The 22994-nt window shown below is 39.5% G+C and overlaps 1 protein-coding gene across 2 annotated transcripts in view; it reads left to right on the top strand.

Annotated features, from left to right (window-relative positions):
* LOC106714220 (serine/threonine-protein kinase 26) overlaps positions 1-22994 on the top strand; it is a 75442-nt gene that overhangs the window by 10229 nt on the left and 42219 nt on the right. The window contains exons 1-2 of one of the 2 annotated variants that reach the window (XM_045679022.1): positions 6851-7793; positions 12663-12887. In XM_045679022.1, the coding sequence (XP_045534978.1) occupies positions 7506-7793; positions 12663-12887 (513 nt within the window). In that variant the 5' untranslated portion in view covers positions 6851-7505. Of the gene's footprint in view, positions 1-6850; positions 7794-12662; positions 12888-22994 lie in introns of those variants that run through there. The other variant, XM_045679054.1, reaches the window with a different exon arrangement.

Raw genomic sequence — 22994 nt, 5'->3', positions numbered from 1 at the left:
CCTTGGCGCGAATAACTCGTGTGCTTAAAGCGAATGGTCTTAAGCAACTCTCAAAGAAATAGTTATATAAAACAAAGTGTATATATAATAAGACAGCGGACACGTTTTGCCCCAGCGTCCGCTGGTAATGTAATATGTGAGTGTTTGCTCGGCCCCGTCGAGTCGCGAGTGGCCGAGTGGTCTCTATCTCTCTCTGCTATCACTTGACCGTGACGTGCGGCCCGATGTCCACTTACCTAGAGATATGAAAATACAAGCCAATTTTTGTTGAACTTTTTGTACTGACGGAGCTTTATCGACTGGTTTGTCACGGTAGAGTGTCTGTCAGGTGATTTCGGAAACGGTGACGGTTTTTTATTGCTCATGAAACTTGTTTTGTTTGGTTCGTTATTCAACTGTATTTATTAAGAGAATAAATACAATATTGATATAAATGATCCTCCCATATTACAGATTTAAGTCTACTTGAATAGTAGTACTACCAGTATGAATATTTCTAGTTGTGAAAAATGGGGTCGCAAAAGGACCCATCATAAAGTGACCTACTATCACAAATTTTAATAATATGTATGGGTGTCTCACGTATATTGTAATTGGTCCTTTAACTGTTCGCACCTCGCTTGTAGGCAATTCAGATCGCGTTCGCTTTAATCGGCAATTCAGTGTTGCGTGACTGGCCGAGTTAGCCGCGGGCGCTTTCCAAATGTAAGCCCATTCCACGACACGAGGCTCTCCCATGCTACAACTACAATAATAGTTTTACGAAAATATAGTTTGTCAATTTTATATAAATTGCCATATTCTTTATTGCAGACCTTTTGATGCTATTTGTAAGGATTAACAACTCTTTGTGTCTATGGGAATAATTATGAAATTTACAACAAATGAATTGTATCTCAATCGTATAATTTTGTTTGAATAAATAAATAAAATATAACAAGGAAGGATTGGAGAAGACAATGCGTTGTCAAGAATGTTAATAATTTTTTGAGACATATATGTATTCATTAATTCCATATCATCTAAGAAATTCCACATTACAATATGAATAAGACTATTGAAGAGATACTAAACAAACAATTTCTGAATACGAAGGTCTCTTGTTACATTCACTTCTGACGACCATAATTTTCATATTAACACAACTTTAAAGCAAAGTTGTATCGTTTTATCCATGGGAGTAGTTTGACTCTCGTGTCCTCGTGCATTTGCAAGAGATGCTCACATAGAAACGAGAGCGATTTCGAACGATTTACGTGACAACGTTTTTATGCATTTAAGTGCATTCCATTCGTCTGCGTTATCGAAGAAAGCTATTATAGATATATTTTTAATGGATTTATGTCGTATGACGACAAAGAATGTAATCTATTGTTTGTATTAAGGAAACGCGCCATTTTAAGTAATCAAGATTTATTTGAGTGAATCATTATTATTTTATTTCTAACAATACTGTTATGCTAAAGTGTGTAGTTGTTTGACATTTATATAAAAGGTCAAAACATCATAAATTTTCATGTAATTAATTTTTGTTTAATAGTATATTAATAACAAACGTATCAAATTAATAGAGCGACCTTTAATTAAAGTTGTAGATAATTGTTGTTGAAAACTTGAACTTTGTGAAATAGCGTCACTGTTGCGTAATCGGAGCGTCCCAGGTGACACAATTAAACGATTGCTGTAATATTTTTTTAAGTACCAGGTGAACTAAGAATAATTTTTAACCTCGCACTTAAAAAGTGCTATCGCGTTTATTCATACTTTTATTTCCGAGATTTCATTAGCCGCGTACCACCTAGCGCACAGGCCCACGCGGCAGCCTCGGTGTCCGGATCGCGAGCGATGGCTCCTGCCGCAGCCTCAGTAGTTTTGTTCCGCGTGGCCGTGGCCGCCTCGCGAGGCAGGCAGAGCCATCATAAGTCCGCGAGTATTCGTAGTGGATAGTCGTGTATTTTCAGCTGCAGCTATTTTCCTATCTGCTTATTGTTTAAAGAAACGAAAACAGTCACGTATCAAAAAAAACCTACTGGACTCCTCCAGACTGCTCGTGATATCAAAATTACAGAAGACAAACACGACAAGAGACAAAACTTGAAGTAGCTTCGCGCGCGAGCCAAAACATAACCGTCCCCACCTAACGCACAGCGCTCACTGAGGCACCTTTGAGCGGGTCAAGTTTACCGACAACAGATGGCTCGGGGCCGAGCCTTGCTCGGTCGAGCAAACGCGCGCCCGAGGCAGGCCGAGGCACGTCCACACCAGCCGAGGCATTGGCTCGCGAGGCTGCCGCGCGAGCCTGTGCTCTAGGTGGGTACGCGGCTAATGACGAACTGCCACACTCAAAGTTGTTAAGTGATGAGTCTATGGGAGTCTCTTAGTGTTAATTTTTAAAAGAGTAAGAGTTTCTTTACGAATCATTTTGAAGACGAACATATTCCAACATTTGGGATTCTTTATGCTTTAATCCATCTAAGTATTAGCCAGACTTCATACTATCCCACAGGTACAATGGCATCACGCAATTGCAGTTTTTATGTGATATTGTGTTCCGTGTGGTCGGTAACGGTAACTGAATACCAAATGACTGGTAACCAGAGTCTAATCTTAGTCCTTAGCGATAACAGTTTATTTGCATGGTAAATGGAGCTTTTCTGATGTAACTTCTAACTCTAATTTAAAACTTTCCTTTTTTCCTTTTGATGAAAAACTGATGAAGTTCCTTCCTTTTTTTACAACTTAATGTCGATGTTTATATTAATATTAATAATTCGATTTACATGATTGCAAGAAATAGAACGAGTATTTAGAATGTAAATAGAGCGAGCATGGTGGCGCCACCTTCGATTTCCTTCACCTCCGCTACTTGACGTTATTGGAAATAGCTTTTTACGGAACGTAGTTGCATTCGTTTGAACAGACTGTCACTATTGAATAATCGAGTGCTCTCCAAGAGGACCTTATTGACATCTTGAACATTTTATTGTTGGAACGCGCTCTATCATAATATTTTTTACCTCTTAAAATGACTGTGTTTGAGTGAATGAATGGTGCACATTATTTTATCTGTAGTATGTCAGTTAGTAAAAAAAAATATAATTGTCTATGATATTAACCTTCCCAATGACAGATCCTGTAGGTACGAAGAGTTGTAGATATTCGTGACACCCTAAAATATCCTTGAAAATAGCTATGCGGATTATGGATACAAGTGAGATACGTTATGTGACACAATATTTGAAATTCACAGAAGTTTTGATACGCTTGGGTGAAACGTTCGCAAGAATGTTGCTCTTCTTAATATTATGTATAGAATTAATCAAGCAAAGTGCGGTGTGCGCAAAGTTGCAAGGCAACAGTTACTAAAGTTTAGTAAGCAGTGTTCAGATCGCTAAGATGCCAGTGAATATGTAAATGCCGGCCACAAATCACGTGGCGAAATGAACAGTATCGTTGCTCGCATAAATAACTGTAATATCAAAACTGACTACCGAAGTGAATTGCCGACGGCGTCCAAAGTGTTCGATATAAAATTATTTACAATATTAAATTGACTTTTATTTTACTAATAATATAAATGCGATTGTTTAGATGAATGGATGAATGTTTGAACGTATTTCTGGATCGGCTCAACGGATTTGAAATTTGGAGCAGATGTAATGATAGTCTGGGCGAACACATAGGCTATTTATTACGTTTTTTTTAATTCCGCGCGGACGGAGTCGCAGGTGACAGCTAGTTTAATAATAAATTATAGACTAAAAAAAATGAAAACATGATTGTAAGTAGCATATTTGTAATAGCGGACTGTTTCTTCCACAATATGTGTATTAGGTTCTCCTATTAACAAATTTGACCTTTCGGAAAGTGTGCTTGTATGCCTACTATTAAATTAATTCAAATGAATTATGGGAGATTGCTTATTATATAAATTCAAAATAGATTATTGCATTTTAACATCTGTCTTTATGTTGTGCGTTTTTCCAAATGTTATTTACCTTTGTCTCATAGGTTTACTGCACAGCTCACTTATCACAGGTACAATAAACTTTATCATTCTGACTGAGGTCCGCCCACTTCGCGTGTAAATTTACGTTGATACCTGCAATTTACGGTACCTTGGAATAATTATCAGACGAAATTATACTAACGCGCAATACGCGGTAAGAAATTCTAATTATGAAGTATACGAAATACTCGGCTAATCGTTTTTTCCATTGCGCTAGAAATTAGTGTTACCAAATACCGAGTGATTTGTTTCTTACGAAACAACGAGTAATTAGAATGGCCATCAAATTATTTACTTTTGCTTTTCATATAGGAGTAGGTAATTTTTTAATTGCGACATGTACACAAATAAATGTTAACGAATTTACTTTTTATCGTTAATATTTTGTTTTTAAACATGTAACGAATTTGCAAGAATAGTAGTAAATAACATTTATAATGACATTTGTTGTAGTATGTCTAACGTAACATATTGTTCCATATTCTATAACCGGTTCGTATTATATAGTTATACTTTCACTTCTATGTTGTTGTAGGACAGAATGTCATTAAGGGCTTACGAAGGTTTCAAACAATTGTGAATCGATGATAATCTTTTTGTCAATGTTCATAGTGTCGAAGGAAGATGAAGTTTCTGTTTGTTATGCTTTTCATGACAATCACGGATAATTTATAAGACCGTAAACATATCGACCTATACGAGAAAAAGAGTTACATTACTTAAAAAATCTCTTAAGACTCCAACGTTACTCTTTTCATCAAATGAGATGATAATATGTTCAAACGCCGCAAGCATAGCCTCTCATCACAGTCGTGTTAGTCATTGCAGTTGTTGTATTGCAGTGCCCGTGTGAGGTGCGGCTCCGGTCGGATATTGCGCTCTTACGCCGTCCTCGCCGATCGCTTAACTTGTTTCCGATGTGACGCAAATGGGATGTTTGGAACATTCGCACAATATTCGGTCCCGGAAATAGTTATTGAATTTACATTCATAAGTTATATATTTATATGAATAAGGTGTTAACATTTTCTACGTTGGTTTCATTATTTCACATAGATACATAAATTACTAATACATCTTCAACCCTCAATGAGATTCGTTGAAATCAGATTGGCCCATTTGTTTTACTTTGAAATTACACACACGACCTTAAAGGCCTATTTTATATACTTAAAAATTTTACTAATTACTATTAGTACTTAAAACCTGTACAATTAAAAGTAATAACAGGAATTGTTTCCAAACATTACGTGGTGGCGGTGTTCGAAATCGCTACTAACCGAATCGCGTTTTGTTCACTGTCGTTTGTCATACACGCAGCCGTGATAGTTTCTCTCATTTGTTTGCGTTTATTGTTCGAAGTGGAATTTATTGTGAATTATGGCGTGTTTTAAATCATACCTTTGTTCTCTCCGCGTATTGTTTGCTTTATTTTTTTCCTGTGAACAATAAGAGGAAGATTATCGTACGTAGAGCTATTTCAAAAATAAATTATCAGCTCGCTTGTTGATAATAAAATTGCGGGTTTCTTAACGGAATTTTAATGCGTCTCTAATGTATTCTATTTGTTCAGTTGAACCGATTTACCATTTAATGCTATTCAATAGAACCTATTCTCATTCAGTATTCATACTCCCATAGGTCTTGGTGCGTCAATTTTAGTTATGCTCAGGCATCGCCGGTAGTCGGTTGGATGCCTTCGTGTTTACTTTGGTCCATTGTGTAGAAACAAAGGCTATTTTACAACAATCATAATATTATTGCTTCGGTGTTTTGCGTGATAATGAAATATAACAAATAATGATTGTCTAAATTTATTTTTTGTAACTAGCGATGACGTACAAAGTCAAGCTATTTATTTATTACAAGCTTGTCCTGCGGCTTCATCTCCGCGGAATAAAAAATAATCTTAGTAGTCCATGCGGTTTTCCAGACTATGTTTTACATTCGTTAAGCCGTTCTGGAGATACCTTCTAACAAATATCTATCCATCCATCTCAACTTTCGCATTTACAATATTAGTAAAATTAATACTTGTATAGAATATGTGTCATATAAAATTGATTCCACCCGCGTTCTCCAATTGTTGGACAGTCCCTATAAAAGAATCTAACGGTCCGTTTACCAAATAACGCACGTGGGTCGCGTTGTTCAGTGTTGTATTGGTATGACGATACGTTTTGGTGTAGACAAGTGGAATGCATGCGGCTTGCGGAGGTCGATATTCAGCTCACGGTTGCTCGGCCGCTGACTCCTCGGGACAGTTCAGCCCGCTACCATCGAGCAGCGCACATAGAATACTAATGCAAATTATTGTGTGTACCTACACTGAGACAAATGCCACGGCACGGCAGCACATGGATACTATAGTTTATTTTTTTGTCAACTCCAGAAATTGCTTCGGCGTATCGATAGACGATCAGTATTTTGTAGAGGATGGCGTAAACTGTCCAATTACGTTCTTATTAAAATTTGACGAGAAAAAAAATTGTACCTAGTTCAATTAACTTGTTACCGTTGTGTTTATTTTGTGTTTTGTTTGCGCGATTAGTGATAAATTGTGCATTGACGTTAGGTACACACCTTCGCACCGCTTGAATATCCGCGTTGTCATTGCGCAGAGGTTTCGCCGCGCCTCGGCCGCGCCAGTTGCTGCACGCTCCAGTGCGGCCGCCGCTCGCCGCCCGCGCACCGCTCTCGCCCCTCCTCCGGCCGCACCTCCCGCGCCGGCACCCGCACGCCCTTGCGAAAAATCATAATGCAATTGCCAGGACGGGCGGTGTGGAACGGCTCGCGGCGTGGAACCGACCAGCACGCAACCAGTCTACACTTAAGTGCGTTCAAACTCACACGCCGTCCATCATGATGGATTAGACGTCGGGAGTGATTTCTCTTGTGGCGCTCGGTCGACTGGAACCGAGCCGCGCACGGTTACCGCCGGATACCGATATCCAGTGTCGTTAACTGGCGAAGCGCGCCTGTAGAACTATCGGCTGATCGCTCCAGTTCTATCATATTTCTCGTGACGTACTCTATGTTCCGCTATTGTCGCCATTTACGGTTTTCTAAACGGGCTCACCTTTTTTACGAATTCGTTGACTGAAATTTTATTCACAAGTAAATCGGCATAGCTAAATAACGTCAAGTTCATTAGCGACCTTATACGTCGTAACAATCGTCCGTCAAACATAAATTATTCCTCGCGCGTCGCATATGCATCCGGCGATGTTCGCTTTCCAAGTGTTTGTTACGAAGCGATTGTTTCCTCGCAAGCAGTCGGTCGAATCGCACGCCTTAGATTGGTAGCTTGGGCCGTGCGTTATCGTTATTTCAAGTAATAAAAGTCGATGATCAGCTAATTATCACTATTAGGTTGATAAGGTTGTTTGTGAAACTCGTGGAATGCTAAATTGCGTTAGTAGTGCGATAGTCGTCGGTGCGATGGTCGATCGGAGGTGATGCTCCGTGCGAACGAGTGTAAAAGTGCTTTAGTATTATGTGGGGTGCTGCAGTGTCCAATCCTCCGCATTACCATTATGTGCAAGGACCTAATGGTGTGGGGCCACAGCGAGGACCGGCCGGGCCTGTACTGTCGGGGCCTGGCGTGAAACATTTGCGACCGCAGTCCTCGTACTCGCTGCCACATGGCGCCAATGGGCCCACGCGCTGGAGTTGGTCGGGTAGCAATGCTTCCTCGTTCGATCGGCGGCAGGCGAAGGTACCGCCGCAGCCGGCGCGCCCCGCTCCCTCGCGCCCCTCACATGTCAGAAATAATTCTACATATGTAAGTAAAAGAAGAAATATGTCAAACCTGCTTTGTTAACATTAGCGAATTTCTTTTTTAATTCGGCATCTTCTAGGCATTCGTAGCAATTTCATTTCATCATTTGGTACTTGAAAATAACTACAAAGCTTGAAAAATATGTAAATAAAAATTCTAAAAATCAACAATTTCGAAATTTTCTATATATGGAAGATTATTAAACAGTGAAGTTTTAACAGCATTTCTAGTTTACGCAATGCGCACTGGATGTAATGATATTTTGTTTGGTGTCGCAAGGTGTTTAAATGGCAAAGTTTGACACGATCTTTTTCGTGTGTTGCAATGAACTTTGTGCGCATGCGCCGCTTGATACAACATCTTCGGATCTTACTTACAACCTTAGTCTTAATACTTTTTTATTTACTTTAAATCAATACTTACGATATGTTATAATGCTTGTAGTATAAAATACATATATAACTGTATTGTGTCGTATATGTAAATATAAAGCACAATTTGTTTATTGTTTTGAACGTTGTAATTTATGCAAAATAATTATATTCTCATTAATACAAAAATGTTGTTTTACCACAGGGGCTATAGTTTATAATAGTAGGTGTAAATGGAATGTAACGGTGTGTGGCAATGACATCGTTATAATATAATTGCCATTTATAAGTACCAAGTATTATATTTTTTTTACAATCAAAACTAAACTTGTGCCATCACTATGGTTACTTGTGCCTCATTTACTGATTAAAATTTATTTTACAATTACTTTAAAACATATTACGACATTTTTTAAGGTTATTAAATTGAATAACATTTCGCATAAATCATTCAAAACTTACGCCATTTAAATATTTATCAAGATAAACGGAGATACGAGTAAACTATTTTAAAAAAATCTTTCAATACAGCGCTCTAGGAATGTCCCATGTTTACTTATTTACGTAATGCGAATGTTTAGTGGAAATGTACGCATAGCCGAGCGCATTCCGATAGTCTTTATAAGTGAGGCAGTTTTCTTTATAGGGCAGAATGTAATGAATAGCAAATGTAACTAACTATCTGAGGTCGATGCGTCCGCGGTTGTACTGCGGCACGATACCGCGACCTAAAAACTTATAACCGCAGATACTAATTCTTGTTTTGCTCTATTCGTTATTTCCTGTTATTTGTTTGATGTACATTTCTATAGAGTAAATGATTAATAAGTATTTTTTTCAAAGGCTTTTTTGAAGTTGTCGCTAAGAGACATATCAAAAACATTTCAATATTAATCATAATATCTAATACTAACTGTTGCCCGCAACTTCGTCGGAGCGGAATTAAAAAAAAACTTACCAAATTTCATCCAGACCGGTGAGGCGTTCTGGAGATACCTTATAATAAACATCCATCCATCCATCTAACATTCGTATTTATATTATTAGTACGATAACTGGATGGATTCTTCAAAATTAAATCAAATTTTAGCCTACGTATATGTCCTTAATATCGTTGGAATTGGAAACACATTTTGCAATTAACATAATTATCTCTTTATCATTACTCATTTCGTATTATAAAGGATCTGAGAGAAGTAATAAATATAACAAAAAAAAAAAATTCAGTTGAATTGATAACCTCCTTCTTTTTGAAGTCGGCTAACAAAGGATGGTATTCGCTTATTTATTTTTCACTGGCAAAGCTAGTTTTTTGAAGCGCAGTTACGCTTTTTAATTTTGCACATAAAAATTGTAGGTGTAGTTTTTACAAAAGACCGGTAAATTATTTCTGTGAATACGGATTGTGTGCAATCATACTAATGTTATAAATGCAATTGTTTAGATGAATGTATGGATTGATGGATGTTTGTTTGAAGGCATCTTCAGAACGTCTGCATGGATCTCGATGAAATTGGCATAGATGTAGAACATAGTCTGGAAGAACACATAGGCTACTAATTCAGTTTTTTTTTCAATTGCGCGCGGACGTAATCGCGGGCGATAGCTAGTTAAAAATATACTTTAAATTAGATTATCAGTTAAATGACGTCACCGGTTTGATAAGTATTAATCATATAATGAATGTATTTCCTTTTTGATAATGCATTCCTTTTTATTTGATGATTTCTATTATTTCATGATATGTTAATTTTATGTGATATGTACAGATAAAGCATTAATGTGTTTCACAAAGTCGCTACGTTTGAAATTTCTTTAACTTAATAACCGTGGATTTCTGAGACTCATATCTCTGTATAAAACATAACGTTATCCCTGTCATTATCTTTGACAAAACAGAGATATTAATATGTTTTTAACGGAGATTTAGGTCTCAGTAACCCAAGGTAAATGGATTATTTACAACGATTAGTTACCCAGGCATTCCAAACTTGTGGAAACAATTTAAACGAAAGTCAAATTTATTGTCTTCCACAATATTATCAAGTAACTTTTTAATCCGATAAATGAACTTTTCGAATAAATTTGTACAGTCTTATGATGTTAATATTTGGATCGAGTCATTTAAATGGACTTAGTATTACGTTTAAGAGATTTATTTAATACTTTTAAGGTACGGCGAAGTTTCTTAACTGCTTTATTTATTTGTTGTTTGTAAAATTTCGAAGTCTTTTTCTGAAATACTCTCTATTTCTTTATAGCTTTTAATATAATTGTCTCATTATTAATAAAATTCTCTCAGAAAAACACGAACTATACTAATTTAACTGGTTTTGTCCTATACTGGATATAATTTTTATGTTCCTTCATTACCTTGTATGGTAACGTTATAATTAAAAAGCTTTAAGTGAACGGTGGTGCAATAAAACGCGATGGCCTCTATCCCTCGCACTGAAATTGCTTTTTTAAGCGCCCTGTCCGTAAAATTGGCCGGACCAACCGAATAAACGTTTTGTTTACGCCATTAACGTTTTAATCACTCTTAGCTTTTCATCAACGCTTTGTTTTTAATAATAAGCGTTTTAGATTCAGGTGGATATTAAATTTATTTAAACTTTTTTTGAAAATCAACGTGATTTTTTAATATGTCGCTACCGCGGCTTTAATGTTCTACACCTCATTTTCTTCATTCATTCTTTCAACACGTCTATTTTACCGTTCTGCGCTATTGTCTTGATTACTATTAGTCAGAACATACTCTTTTGAGCGACGCTTTTCTCTGCCCCTAATACTTGAATCAACCATTGAAGCTCGTACCTATGTTGTGTATCTTATGATTGTATTCCATAGCATCCTTTATTATCTGTAAAAATATTATTTAAATAATTGTAGTCTAACTGGCTATCGCCTGCGACTCTGTCCACGCGGCGGTAAAAAAAACTTAAGAAGTAGTGTGTGCGTTCTTCCAAATTATGTTCTACATCTGTGCCTAATATTATCAACATCCGTTGAGCCGTTGCGGAGATACAAAAACAACCCGCGTCTCGACATTTCAAGTGACATTGTCGGTAAAAGTCAAGGCTCCGTATGTATGAGATCCGTCCGAACGTTTTGCGACGTGACGAGTTTACATAAAGGTATTCGTTTATTGTGAAAACGTCAGCGTTGTGGCGGCGCTAGAGGCATGAAACATCGCACTCTGTGTCATTCAAATTTACAAAACTTTGTTGAAGAATTGTTTAAAGGTTCGTCATCGTGTATGGAAATTATCACCTCCGACAGTCTGCGATAGAAGTCAAGTTATCTAGAACTAGATAAACTGGTTACAAGGTACAATTTGACCACGATTTATGTCGACTTCGATTTGAGATTTGAACAAAGCATTACGACAACTTCTGTAGAAATTCCTCCGTCTTTCGTATAATCGGTTTACGCAATAAAATGTTGGCTGATTTAATTGAAGAGATGTGTTTTTTCTTTAAATTTCAACCCTTTCCTCCCTCACTACTGGAATCACCCAAATTAATTACGTGAGATGTAATATCAGGCCAACTAATTATATAACCAAAACTAGATTTCATTCACTAAGTTATCCGTATAAATATATAAAGATTTTTTTTTAATGTTATAAAATCTGAGAAGAAAAATAGATACTCAAATATAACGTATATTCGATTCATTTCTATTTAAAGCTGACAAAATGTTTGTACAAATATTGGAACATGATAAGATTTAGTTTATAGTTAGATGCTTTATTTGTCTAGTTTTTATTACATTTTCTATTCTAAATATCCTTTGCCGACTTCGTCTGTGCAGAATTAAAAAATGTGTTACTCGAAATTTACCAAACTTTGTTGACCGTTCTGGAGATATCTAATAACAAACATCCATGTAAATTTTCGCATTATTAGTAAGATATAAATTTTATCTATTCTAAGTATGTAAGATAATATCGTAAATATTTTACAGCTGCGCTCTAATATCCGATATTATCGAATACCTCAGTGATTAGTGCTTTAGCTATCACAATGTTATACTTTTGTTATTTAACTTACTAAAGCTTAAAGGTATACAAATTATCTTATATTTAAAAATATACTGATTTAATCAGAATAAATATTTTATGCGAGTCTTCACTAAGAAAAATCAGTTTTATCTATTGTATGTATTTTCAATAGTGAAACAGAGAACCCCTTTAACTTTTTTTTTTAATTTATTTATATTAAACAGGGTACAAAATACAAAAGTTACAACTGTGATTGTATTCGAAACGATATCGCATCAGAATATTTTATCATTTATGGACTCTTGCTGAAAAACTTGACGCGACTACTTTAATAATGTGGAGGGTTGATTTTTAATCTAGATCAGGAGGTCCGTAAATAATATACAAAATATTACCACAACGTTAGTAGCATTAGTATTTGCCTAGTAAAATTTGTCACAGTTTGAACTTACACAATATAGTTAAAATTAATATATATATTTTTTTTGTTGACAGAAGGTCGACCCTGAGCTGATCTTCACGAAACAAGAGAAGATCGGCAAGGGTTCCTTCGGCGAGGTGTTCAAAGGCGTCGACAATAGGACTCAACAAGTAGTCGCTATCAAGATCATCGACCTCGAAGAAGCTGAAGATGAGATCGAGGATATACAGCAGGAGATCATGGTGCTGTCGCAATGTGACAGTCCCTATGTCACAAAATATTATGGATCATACTTAAAGGTAAGTCATTGTACGGTATTGCGAAAGATTTACCATTTAAAGATGCAAAGTTGGTACTGAAGTATTGTCATTTGTCACAAATTAAAAACAATATGCTAGTTGGTGTTAAGCATCCCGAAATATAAGCTTATGCTGTGTACACTCTTTGCCGAAATATAAATACAAATTTCTATGATGGTGTAACATTGCTAAATTGGATTGATAGAAATGTAAATACGGAAGCCATGGTCTTTGTATTTCTTATCAAAAATACATCATTCAACCACTGACAGGTTACATCTGCAGTGGTAGTTAAACTGCGGGCACATTATGAAGTATTTTCCTATCGGGGCAGGCCTGCCTATGTAACGGCCATCAATCATTGTCTGAAGCCGGCACTGCGGCAGTCTATCGCCGAACCATTTTGGAGATGAGTACCGTATATAACGTTCATTTACGTCCAATAACATTACCCCTCAAGAGCAATTGTTACTGAAATAAGGAGGCGTTATTTATAATTGTTATTATTGATTTTTAACATCTTAATATTCAATGATTAGTGGGACATAGGATAGGATGAACGACTTCTACGAAAAATACTGTACTGCAATCACTGAAATTTTCACCCAACTTAAAATTATTTGTCACTTGCTGTCGCCCGCGACTCCGTCCGCGCTGAATTAAAAAAAAAACTGAATAAGTATCCTATGTGTTCTTCCAGAGTATCTTTTACATCTGTGACAAATTTAATCAAGATCTGTTGACCCGTTCCGGAGATACCTTCAAACAAATATCCACCCATCCAAACATTCGCATTTATAATATTAGTAAGATAGTAAGATTACTGCATATCCTACGCAACGGAACGTACTCCTTAACGATTTCGCAGTGTTAATGCTCGCAACCGAGTTGGTATATCGGAAAGTGTCAACACAATAAAACGTTAGAATGTTATTGCCGACAATTTGCTAAAATTGCCGCTGTCTCTTTTGTAATTGCACCACGATAATGTTTGAGCAATTTGAATAGCAGATTAAATTTTTTATTGGCACATTTATTACCACTAAAATAGTTCACCTATTGAACAGATATGAAACGGTTATTAATAATAAAAGATAACGAAACGACTGTTATCGAGATTTATTGCATGGTTTGCTTTAATAATTTAAGTTGTATCTATTTTGGTTGTGTAAAGTAGGCACGTCGAATGTATCACGTGGTGCGTTCTCGTGCACCACCAGGGCGCACTAACAACATTACCGTCACGAAGAAGTAAGGTCACAACGAGGCATAGCGACCGGTTTATTATATTCAGAAGCGTATGAACTCTCACGAAATCTGGGACACGGTTTCACAAACGTATCCGTTGTGGCTGATTCACGCTTGGATAAAGTCTCTGCAGCTTTGGAAGGACATTCTATTAATCACCAGCTCAATGCCACACTTAGCTAACTCTGATGTGGGCGTCGCCTTAAATGGTCCCGAGAACAATAGCTTATTGATTGTTGTGTAAATTATATTAGACGCAGCTTATTGTTAATTATCTTATTGAAATGTTTGTTAAATAAGCTTCTTTATTGACCCGTGTTTCTGTTATTGGAGATTGTCTTTCATTACTTACAATTAAGAGAGATTTTAAAATGAGACATCTATAAAGTAAATTTTTATATTTATATATTTGCCGCCCAGACTTATGTGCCTAAATATTTGAATTTTCCGATACATAGATAATTTAAACGACAAGTACGAAGTGAATATATGATTTACCCGATTTTTTTTTAAGTTTTGAAGTTACCTGGGTGGTTTGCGATCGTATAGTTTGTGATTGACTTCCCTTTTCATATCATTATAAATTTTAAAAAAATAAAGGACGTGTCATCACGGCCTCTTCCCTTCAAAATGAAGTGCGGGTGTTGGAGTCGTGTTCCACATAGAACAATAACGTCACCTCTCACCGCCTCTACCGACTCGCAATCGATATCTGCATTTTTATTGTTCTTTCAGTCTCGCTTTATTATTAATGGTTGCCTTTTATTTGCGCAATAAACAGAGAAAGTCCTATCAAAAAATATTTTATGTTCTTTCGTTGGAGGTTTAATTAAATTAAACGATTTGATTTCAAATTAATTATATACATTTTTATTAAAATAAATGTATAAATCTGCAACTGCGAGAGAAAAGAGTGTTGCTGGAAACATGTGAAAGATAGAAAGACTAAATTTGCGTTTCTCTTTATAAGTAAGGAGAAAGGGACAAGTTATAGAAGGATAAGGCGAGGATTGACGTCACTTTTTTTACTCTAAATAATAAATTTATCACGAGTAGGTAATTGGCGGAAGTTATTTTTATATAAACTCCGTATGCAATACATTCACTTTTCGTTACTGCTGATGTGTTTGCATTATAAGGAAGCGTCTTACGGTGCAATAGGTTTTGACGTGTTGCATTTGTCAGTCGGCGAGCCGCGTCGGCGCTGCGGTATCGCAATCTTGACACACTTTCGAATGTTGTTGTTATGCGTACCTTGCAAAACACGATGCAATGCAAATCAACGGCATCTTATAGACAACGCCGTCAAAACGTTATGTTGGTACTGAATGCATCTTTAATAGAAAAAAAAAAACAGTGGAAAATCATATTTACAAAGGGAATCTATGTAAAGTAAGCTAATAATGTAACAACAAAAATTCGTTAGACTAGTACGAAATAAAAGACGTTATTAATATTTTGTTTTACACTTTTTGATATAAACCACATGTGCACTCAGTCTACTACGTTTGCACTTAGTTAAATTAGTCACCGACTACATTCACACGGTCGTAGGTGACCGTGTAGCTGAGTCGTTGGTGTTAATCGCGCTTGATTTGCATAACGCAAATAACGGCGTGAAAGGTGTTGACGTTTATTACTTGTGATAATTAAAAGCATAGATTTCTTTTATCTTCCAAAATTGGCATTGGCGGTAGAATAATCAAATGATCAGTAATAGTCTTCTGTTTATGGTTTCTACTGTATGTAGGTATTTAATACAGCATGAGCTGTGATTACAGTTGATATAAAACTTGGAAAGAAATAAGCTGAGAAAGTCATATTCTGATGTGTTTTAAGCTTTAATAAAAAGCTTGTTTTTTATTTGTTTTATAGAAGTAAATTACGGATCTGTATAGTGAGGGTTCTTTGACTTATTTTACGTAAAAGCAGTCTTCATTGAAGGAGCTCAGGTCGTCATTGACGTCAGCGCTATGAATGGATTCTAATGTGACGCGAATAAACTGCTACCTGCTTTACTTGTATTGTGACCACGATGGTAACGAAATGGGGACGATGTGCTATTTGTTGTTTACTTTATAAAACTAAAAGCTTATTGCTTTATCGAGTAATGATTATATTTTAACATATTTCTCATGTATTATTTTTGCTTAACTTTGATAGATACAGTATATCAAAGTACACATATACCATGTAAAACATACTAGCTTTTGTCGGCGACTTCGTCCGCGCGGAATTAAAAAACTTAGAAAGTAGCCTACGTGTTCTTCCAGACTATATTTTATATCTGTGCCAAATTCCGTCGAGATCCGTTAAGTCGTTTTGGAGATACGAAGTAGCAAACATACATCCAATCAAAATTTCGCATTTCATGAAGATTTTTGTATTACCGATTAGTAAATAACGAAAAAAAATTAAAAGCATTTAACTTGGTGAATAACTGTATCCAATTAAATTTTTTTAATTGTTCGTCTGATTTGTCCTTGATAAAAAAGATTGTTTGGTTATCCTCAGTGAGTTTTAGCAGGTAAAAATATCAATGGCGGATGTCGGGACGGCCATGAGAGGTGAAGGACGTTGATGACTCACTGTTTTGTTTCGAGGGGGAAATGCCAAGAATCTATCGAATAAAGCTTGGATTAGAATAAAAATGTTTTATATTGTTCCACCAAATGTACCGTGTCTTTATATATGTCCTTACTAACTGTTATAAACATCATATGTGTAAACCAATAGGGTTTTAAGAAATATAAATGTTACTAGGAGAAATAACATTTACCATTAGACTGTTTACCTGTCCCGTTTTCTTTGTACTGTAGATTCTGGGTTTTTACATTGATCAAAAGACCTGAAATGATTTGTTACATCCTAAAATCTATTTAATGGAACACAAAAACATTTGATTTCTTTTGACATCAAAGCGAAATCACTCTTTACTCGTATACTTTGGGTGTTTTATTTTTAGTAGGATAGAAGTTACAGCCGCTGGGGTCGTACGATGACTATAAAGTTCGCTAGGTTGATAGCTATAAACGCATTATTGCTACCTTGACCTCAACAGCCCGTGGTGTCAAGGCTCGGTCTATCCTAGCGGGGTTTTCACGAGTCCATTAAACAAAAGGTGACCCTTGAAGCGTCGTAGCCAAATAGCCAATTGTCTCGCAACGGGGGCCGGCTAAATTAGCTTTTGCTGTCTCCACAATATTAAGGGCAATGAAGCCATTCAGTATTATTTTGTTCTTCGGAGCATTGACATTCTATTTGCTATATGAAAGTCAAAGTACATGTAATTGCTCGTAGTTATGGGAAACGTCAATGTAAATGGTTTAAATATGTAGTAAGAACTTTATGTATTCAAGTTATGATACTAGATTTTATTATTTTATTTACTTCTCGTTTAGGTTTTTTCGTACATGTTAAAATTAAAAAGAACCAACCTAAGTTCTTGGCTTACTCGTTTTTGATTGTCCCTGATACGCAATGCGTATTTTCTTGCACGATTGTTCTATACGTCAGACTGGTGAAGGTGACGTTTGAAATCTCTTTCTTAGCATGAATAATTTAACAGGAATAACTAAAATTTTAGCGGATTTATCACAAAATAAGTACGGTCGTACTGGAAGTGGTTCAAATTTCATTTCGCAATGTATTGTTTTATTTGTTGAAATTAAAAAGAATTATTGTAATTAAAAGAGTGGCCAAAACCATTTCCATTTCAAGGAAAATACACTCTTTGTGTTCAAACTCAGATGTTTGTTATACATCTACATAAATGAAGATTAGTTATTGTTTAAATACACAAAGCTCTATATAATCTGGCGTTGAATTCTATTTTGGCTCTGAGTACTGCATTGCGGGCCGGGTGCGAAAGACGGGGGCGCGGCCTCTAACTTGGAAGGTCAAGTTCCAAAAGTTTGGAGTCCGCCCTATTAGAATTTGCGTCAAGCATGCCCGGCACATTCTCGCTCTTATTTGATTTGTACACTCAATTGATACGAAATACGAAAATACAAAGTGTTGGGAAAATGTTTAAAGTTGGATTTTAAACTTTAAGCGTACTTAGAGTTTTATATTGATTTTTAAATTGAAGTTCAACTTCTTGACAAACAGGTTGACATTCTGTAACTGTTGGCGTTTCGTAACTTAATAATCAAATTCTGCTTCTTAGTCAATTCGTTGACGGCTACAAGCGGTTCCCTGAGATTAATGGAGTTTCTAAGTTGAAGCGATTCAAATGGAAGCTTTAATTAATGTGCCTTGTCGAAGGAAATATATTTAACAAGGATTTCTCTACAATTACTACGTATCCTTATGAACTACGCTAATAATGTTAAAGGCGATTTTAGTTCTATTTTACTAATATTATAAATGACTAGCTTTTATCCGCGACTCCGTCCGCGCGGAATAAAAAAAATAGAAAACGGGGTAAAAATTATCCTATGTCCGTTTCCTGGTTCTAAGCTATCTGCCACCAATTTTCAGTCAAATCGATTCAGCGGTTCTTGAGTTATAAATAGTGTAACTAACACGACTTTCTTTTATATAGATAGATGTTTAGATGCATGGATGGATGGATGTTTTTTCGAAGGTATCTCCAGAGTGGCTTAACGGATCTTGGTGAAATTCGGCATAGATTCTATATCTACATGTTTAGTCGCGGAGAAAAGCTAGTTTCATTTTCTGGAATTTTCTATTTATCGAAATAGTTATAATTTAAAAATAATGTGTGATCTTGTAATCAGCAAGAAGATAATATTTCCTTGTTTTTAGTTTGTCCTTGTTCAGTTTTACTGTTGCAAGTAATTGTAATAACAACATAAACTGTACGCCGGCGCCGGGTAATCCTCGAATTATCCTCAAATACAGACTGGACTTAGAGTAAATGAATGCTAACGACCCGGCTCCCGTCTGGCGAGCTCGACTCAGGTCTAGACATCGAGGAGTCGCCTGCCGGATGTCGTTCCGTGTGCATCGTTTCTAGAGGAGCTCCGCGATTAAAATCCCCAAAAGTGGTAAAAAGTGATCGGATTTTAACGGGTGATATGTCGCGAGATGCGCCTCGAGGAGACGAAGCTATTGGTGTTTTCGGTGTTTCGAAGGGTGACGAAACAAAAAAGTTATTAGCGAAAAACTGTTTGACGCACGTGGCTTTTTTGTTACGTAATTAGTGTTATTGTGAAATTGGACGGTTTTATAACTTTGTAGATATTTTGTAAATATAATGTTAATGCGTTTTAATTTAGTTTAGTTTGTAAATTTAAATGTGTTTTCGTTTGTGCTTTACTTTATCTTGACTATATGTGTTGTGACTGTATATAATTGTGTTAGTTTAATTGTACATTCATTGTGTTCTCCGTCCGTGATCAAAAGATCACGCGATGGACAACACTGTGATGGATGAGGGACAGGATAACGTCTGTCTGAATGCGAACCTGCCGCTGTCTGAGGATGAGAGCGTGTCTAGGCGCCAACTCGGTGCCACGACTGCTGAGAAAGTTTCGCCGCAGGATAAGAACGGAGGTAAGGAGGCGCCGACTCGCATTTTGCGGAGTAATACCAAAAAGGGCGAGCCGTCCACCTCGGGACTTATACCTAGGTTCCCCTCTGGGACTTCCCAGAAGAGACCCTTAAGTATATCGCCTGATGAGCAGGCCGACCCAGCGGTAGCCCTCAAGGTGGCCTCAACGTCAACTCGAGGCCGCGGTAAGCGAGCTTTAGGAGCCTACAGCTTCCTAAAGGAAGCAAAGGAGTATCTGGCTGAGGGGGAGGAGAGCGGGGATGATGACTCTGATGCCACCTACCGTGCACCTTACAGGAAGATAGCGAGCCCAGTCCAAGCGACCAGGGGGCTTTACGAGGACGAAGACCGCAGTGCCCCACTTGCCGTAACAGTGGAGGCCCTTGCTGCAGAGGCCCTGATGAACGTCGCAAAAATACAGGGCGAAGTTAAAAAGAGTGGACACCTTAAAGGCACAGTGATTGGCCAGATTAATAAGGCCACGCAGAAAGTAATAGACGCAGTAGAGGGCCTACGATCTATTACACCAGAAGAGGAGCAGCGCAGACTCCGTGCTGACAACGCTCGGCTCGCAAGAGAGCTAGAGTTGATGCGCAGAGAACTGCGAGCCTTTAAAGAAGCGTATGCTGAACAGAACAGAACACCTGTGGCATCGAGGAACACAGCTGGGGTCCAACCAGGTGTAGAAGAAATAATAAAGGAGGCCATGGAAGGAATGAGACGCGAGCTTCTGCAGTCGGTGGGCGGAATGGTCAACGCCCGCCTCGAAGACCTGGAGATGCGTCTCCCTGCAGAGCCTGTGATACGACCACACCTGAACGCCGATCAGCGACAGCCACCACCGCCCCGCCACAGAGTCCGTTCTGGTTTGGCGAACAGCGCTATGAAAGGAACAGCCGATCAGCCAGCCCAAGCCAAGGCTGCTCAGCCAGGGCCCAAGAGGATCCCGAAGACGAAGGCGAGGCCGACTGTCCCTCCACCTCCTCCTCCCCCCAAGGGAAAACAGAGAGGTGGAAATGAAGAAATGGCCTCCTCAACTGGAACAGGAACAGTGCAACAAGACCAGATTCCTCAAGAAGCGCCATGGTCGAAGGTTGTTGGCCGTAAATCAAGGGGAAAGGCTCCGACCCAGCCCACCTCCCAAACCGTGGAAATCCAAAAAAGGGCCGTGGTCGCCCCAAAGCCTATCAAGATAGTGGCCCCCAAGACGGCGGCCATTATGATAACTTTGAAGGAGGGGGCGACCATAGCCACAACTGATGGCCAAATTGTTGCGGCCAAGTATGCGGAGGTCCTATCTAAGGCTAGGGCCTCTATCTCGCTTAGAGATGTTGGTCTGGAGTCGGTCAAGATACGAACTAGTATGACCGGCTCCAAACTGATGGAGGTGGGAGGGGAGACTCCAGATGAGTCGGCCGACCGCCTAGCCACAGAGTTGACCAGAGTCGTTGGGGATTTGGCGGATATTACCCGCCCAACCAAACTGGCCGACCTTCGGTTTACCGGTTTGGACGACTCGGTCAGCCGCGAAGAGCTGGCGGAAAAGGTGGCGACGGCTGGGGGCTGCTCCCCCACCTTGGTCAAAGTGGGCCAAATCCGTCCCAGCTTCTGGGGCGGTGGCTCGGCCATCGTTAGATGCCCAGCGACGGCTGCTAAGGCGGTCGTCGCTATGGGTAAAATGGCTATTGGGTGGAGCATGGCCACTATCACGGCAGTGCAGGCCCAGCCTCTGCGCTGTTATAAGTGTATGATGCTGGGCCATACACGGGCTCTCTGTCCTTCAGAGTGTCAAACGGAGGTAGAAAATGGGCAACTCTGCTTCCGTTGTGGCAAAGAGGGACACAAGGCTGCAACGTGCGAGGCCCCTGCGAAATGCACAGTTTGTGCAAAGACAGGTCGTCCGCATAGTCACCTGATGGGGGGTGCTAAATGCGCACCACCTACGGTGAAGGGAAAGGTCCCTAAGATTATGCCTCCCCAAAATCCGCCACAGAACCGACAGGCAGCCGAGGAAGATATGCAGGTGTCTTAATGTCTAGACACCTGCATATTGAATTTCTGCAGACCAACGCCAACCACTCTGCCCGCGCACAGGACCTGCTCATGCAGGTTCTGGCAGAGTGGAAAATTGCCGTTGCGGTCGTGGCCGAACCCTACGTGATTCCCCCTCACCCAAATTGGGTTGGGGACACAGAGGGTTTGGTAGGTATAGTGGTGTCGCCAACAGGCCCGCATCGCCTATCCCTTAGGGATAGAGGCGCGGGTTTCGTGGCGGCAAATTGGGGAGAAATAATACTCGTAGGAGTTTACTTCTCTCCAAACAGGAGCCTCTCGGAATTCGAGAGGTTCCTGGATGACCTAGAACCGGTGGTGCAGAGAGCATCGCCGGCCCAGGTCATCGTGATGGGGGACCTCAATGCTAAGTGCGCAGCATGGGGGTCCTCCATCACTGACATGAAAGGGGCGCTTCTTCGGGACTGGGCTGCAGTGATCGGCCTGGTTCCGGAGAACCAGGGCAATGCCTATACGTGCGTGCGCGGGCAGGGGGGCTCCGTGGTGGATGTCACATTCGCCACCCCTGCCATTGGCGCACGCATAACGTGTTGGCGTGTCCTGGAGGACGTGGAGACCCTTTCCGATCACATGTACATTCGGTTCAGGGTCTCCAACGCGCCCCACAGACCACAAGTCCGTGTGGCGGGTGGGCGAGGCGTGGAGAGCTTCCCGAGGTGGCAGCTCTCACGCCTCGATGCGGACCTCGCGGAAGAGGCCGCTATAGTCCGTGCATGGGCGGAAGAACCTCCACATACCGTGGGGGTAGAAGAGAGGGCTGTCAGGTTCCGCCGGGACCTGACGGCCATATGTGACGCCGGGATGCCCAGGGCGCGACGCCCTGCGTCCCGGGCAGGCGTATACTGGTGGTCGCAGGACCTTGCAGTCCTACGCGCTGCCAGTAACGCTGCCCGGCGTGCCTTCACCCGGTGTCGTAGACGTCGGCACCGGGTAGCTGGCGAACTTGAGCGCCTTCAGGCAGAGCTCTGCTCTGCCAGAAAGGCGTTCGTCTCTGCTATCGGGGCCGCCAAGCACGCTGCCTATGCGGAGTTCTTGGCGACCCTCGATGCGGATCCGTGGGGGCGCCCGTACCGCATGGTACGAGCAAAATTAAAGGTGGCGCCTGCCACGGAAGACATGGAGCCGGCTGTCCTCAGCGCGGTGGTTGAGGGACTGTTTCCAGACAGCCCTCCTTTCGAACCGCCGCGCATGGCTCCTTTCAACGATCGGGAGGACGAGGTAGCCGTCCTTGAAGCTCCTCCGATTACGGAAGTGGAGATCGATAGGGC

Source organism: Papilio machaon, chromosome 1 (assembly GCF_912999745.1).
Source record: "Papilio machaon chromosome 1, ilPapMach1.1, whole genome shotgun sequence".
Classification (NCBI taxonomy): Eukaryota; Metazoa; Arthropoda; class Insecta; order Lepidoptera; family Papilionidae; genus Papilio; species Papilio machaon.
Note: the sequence above shows the minus strand (reverse complement) of the source record. Positions and strands in the feature narration are given on the sequence as shown.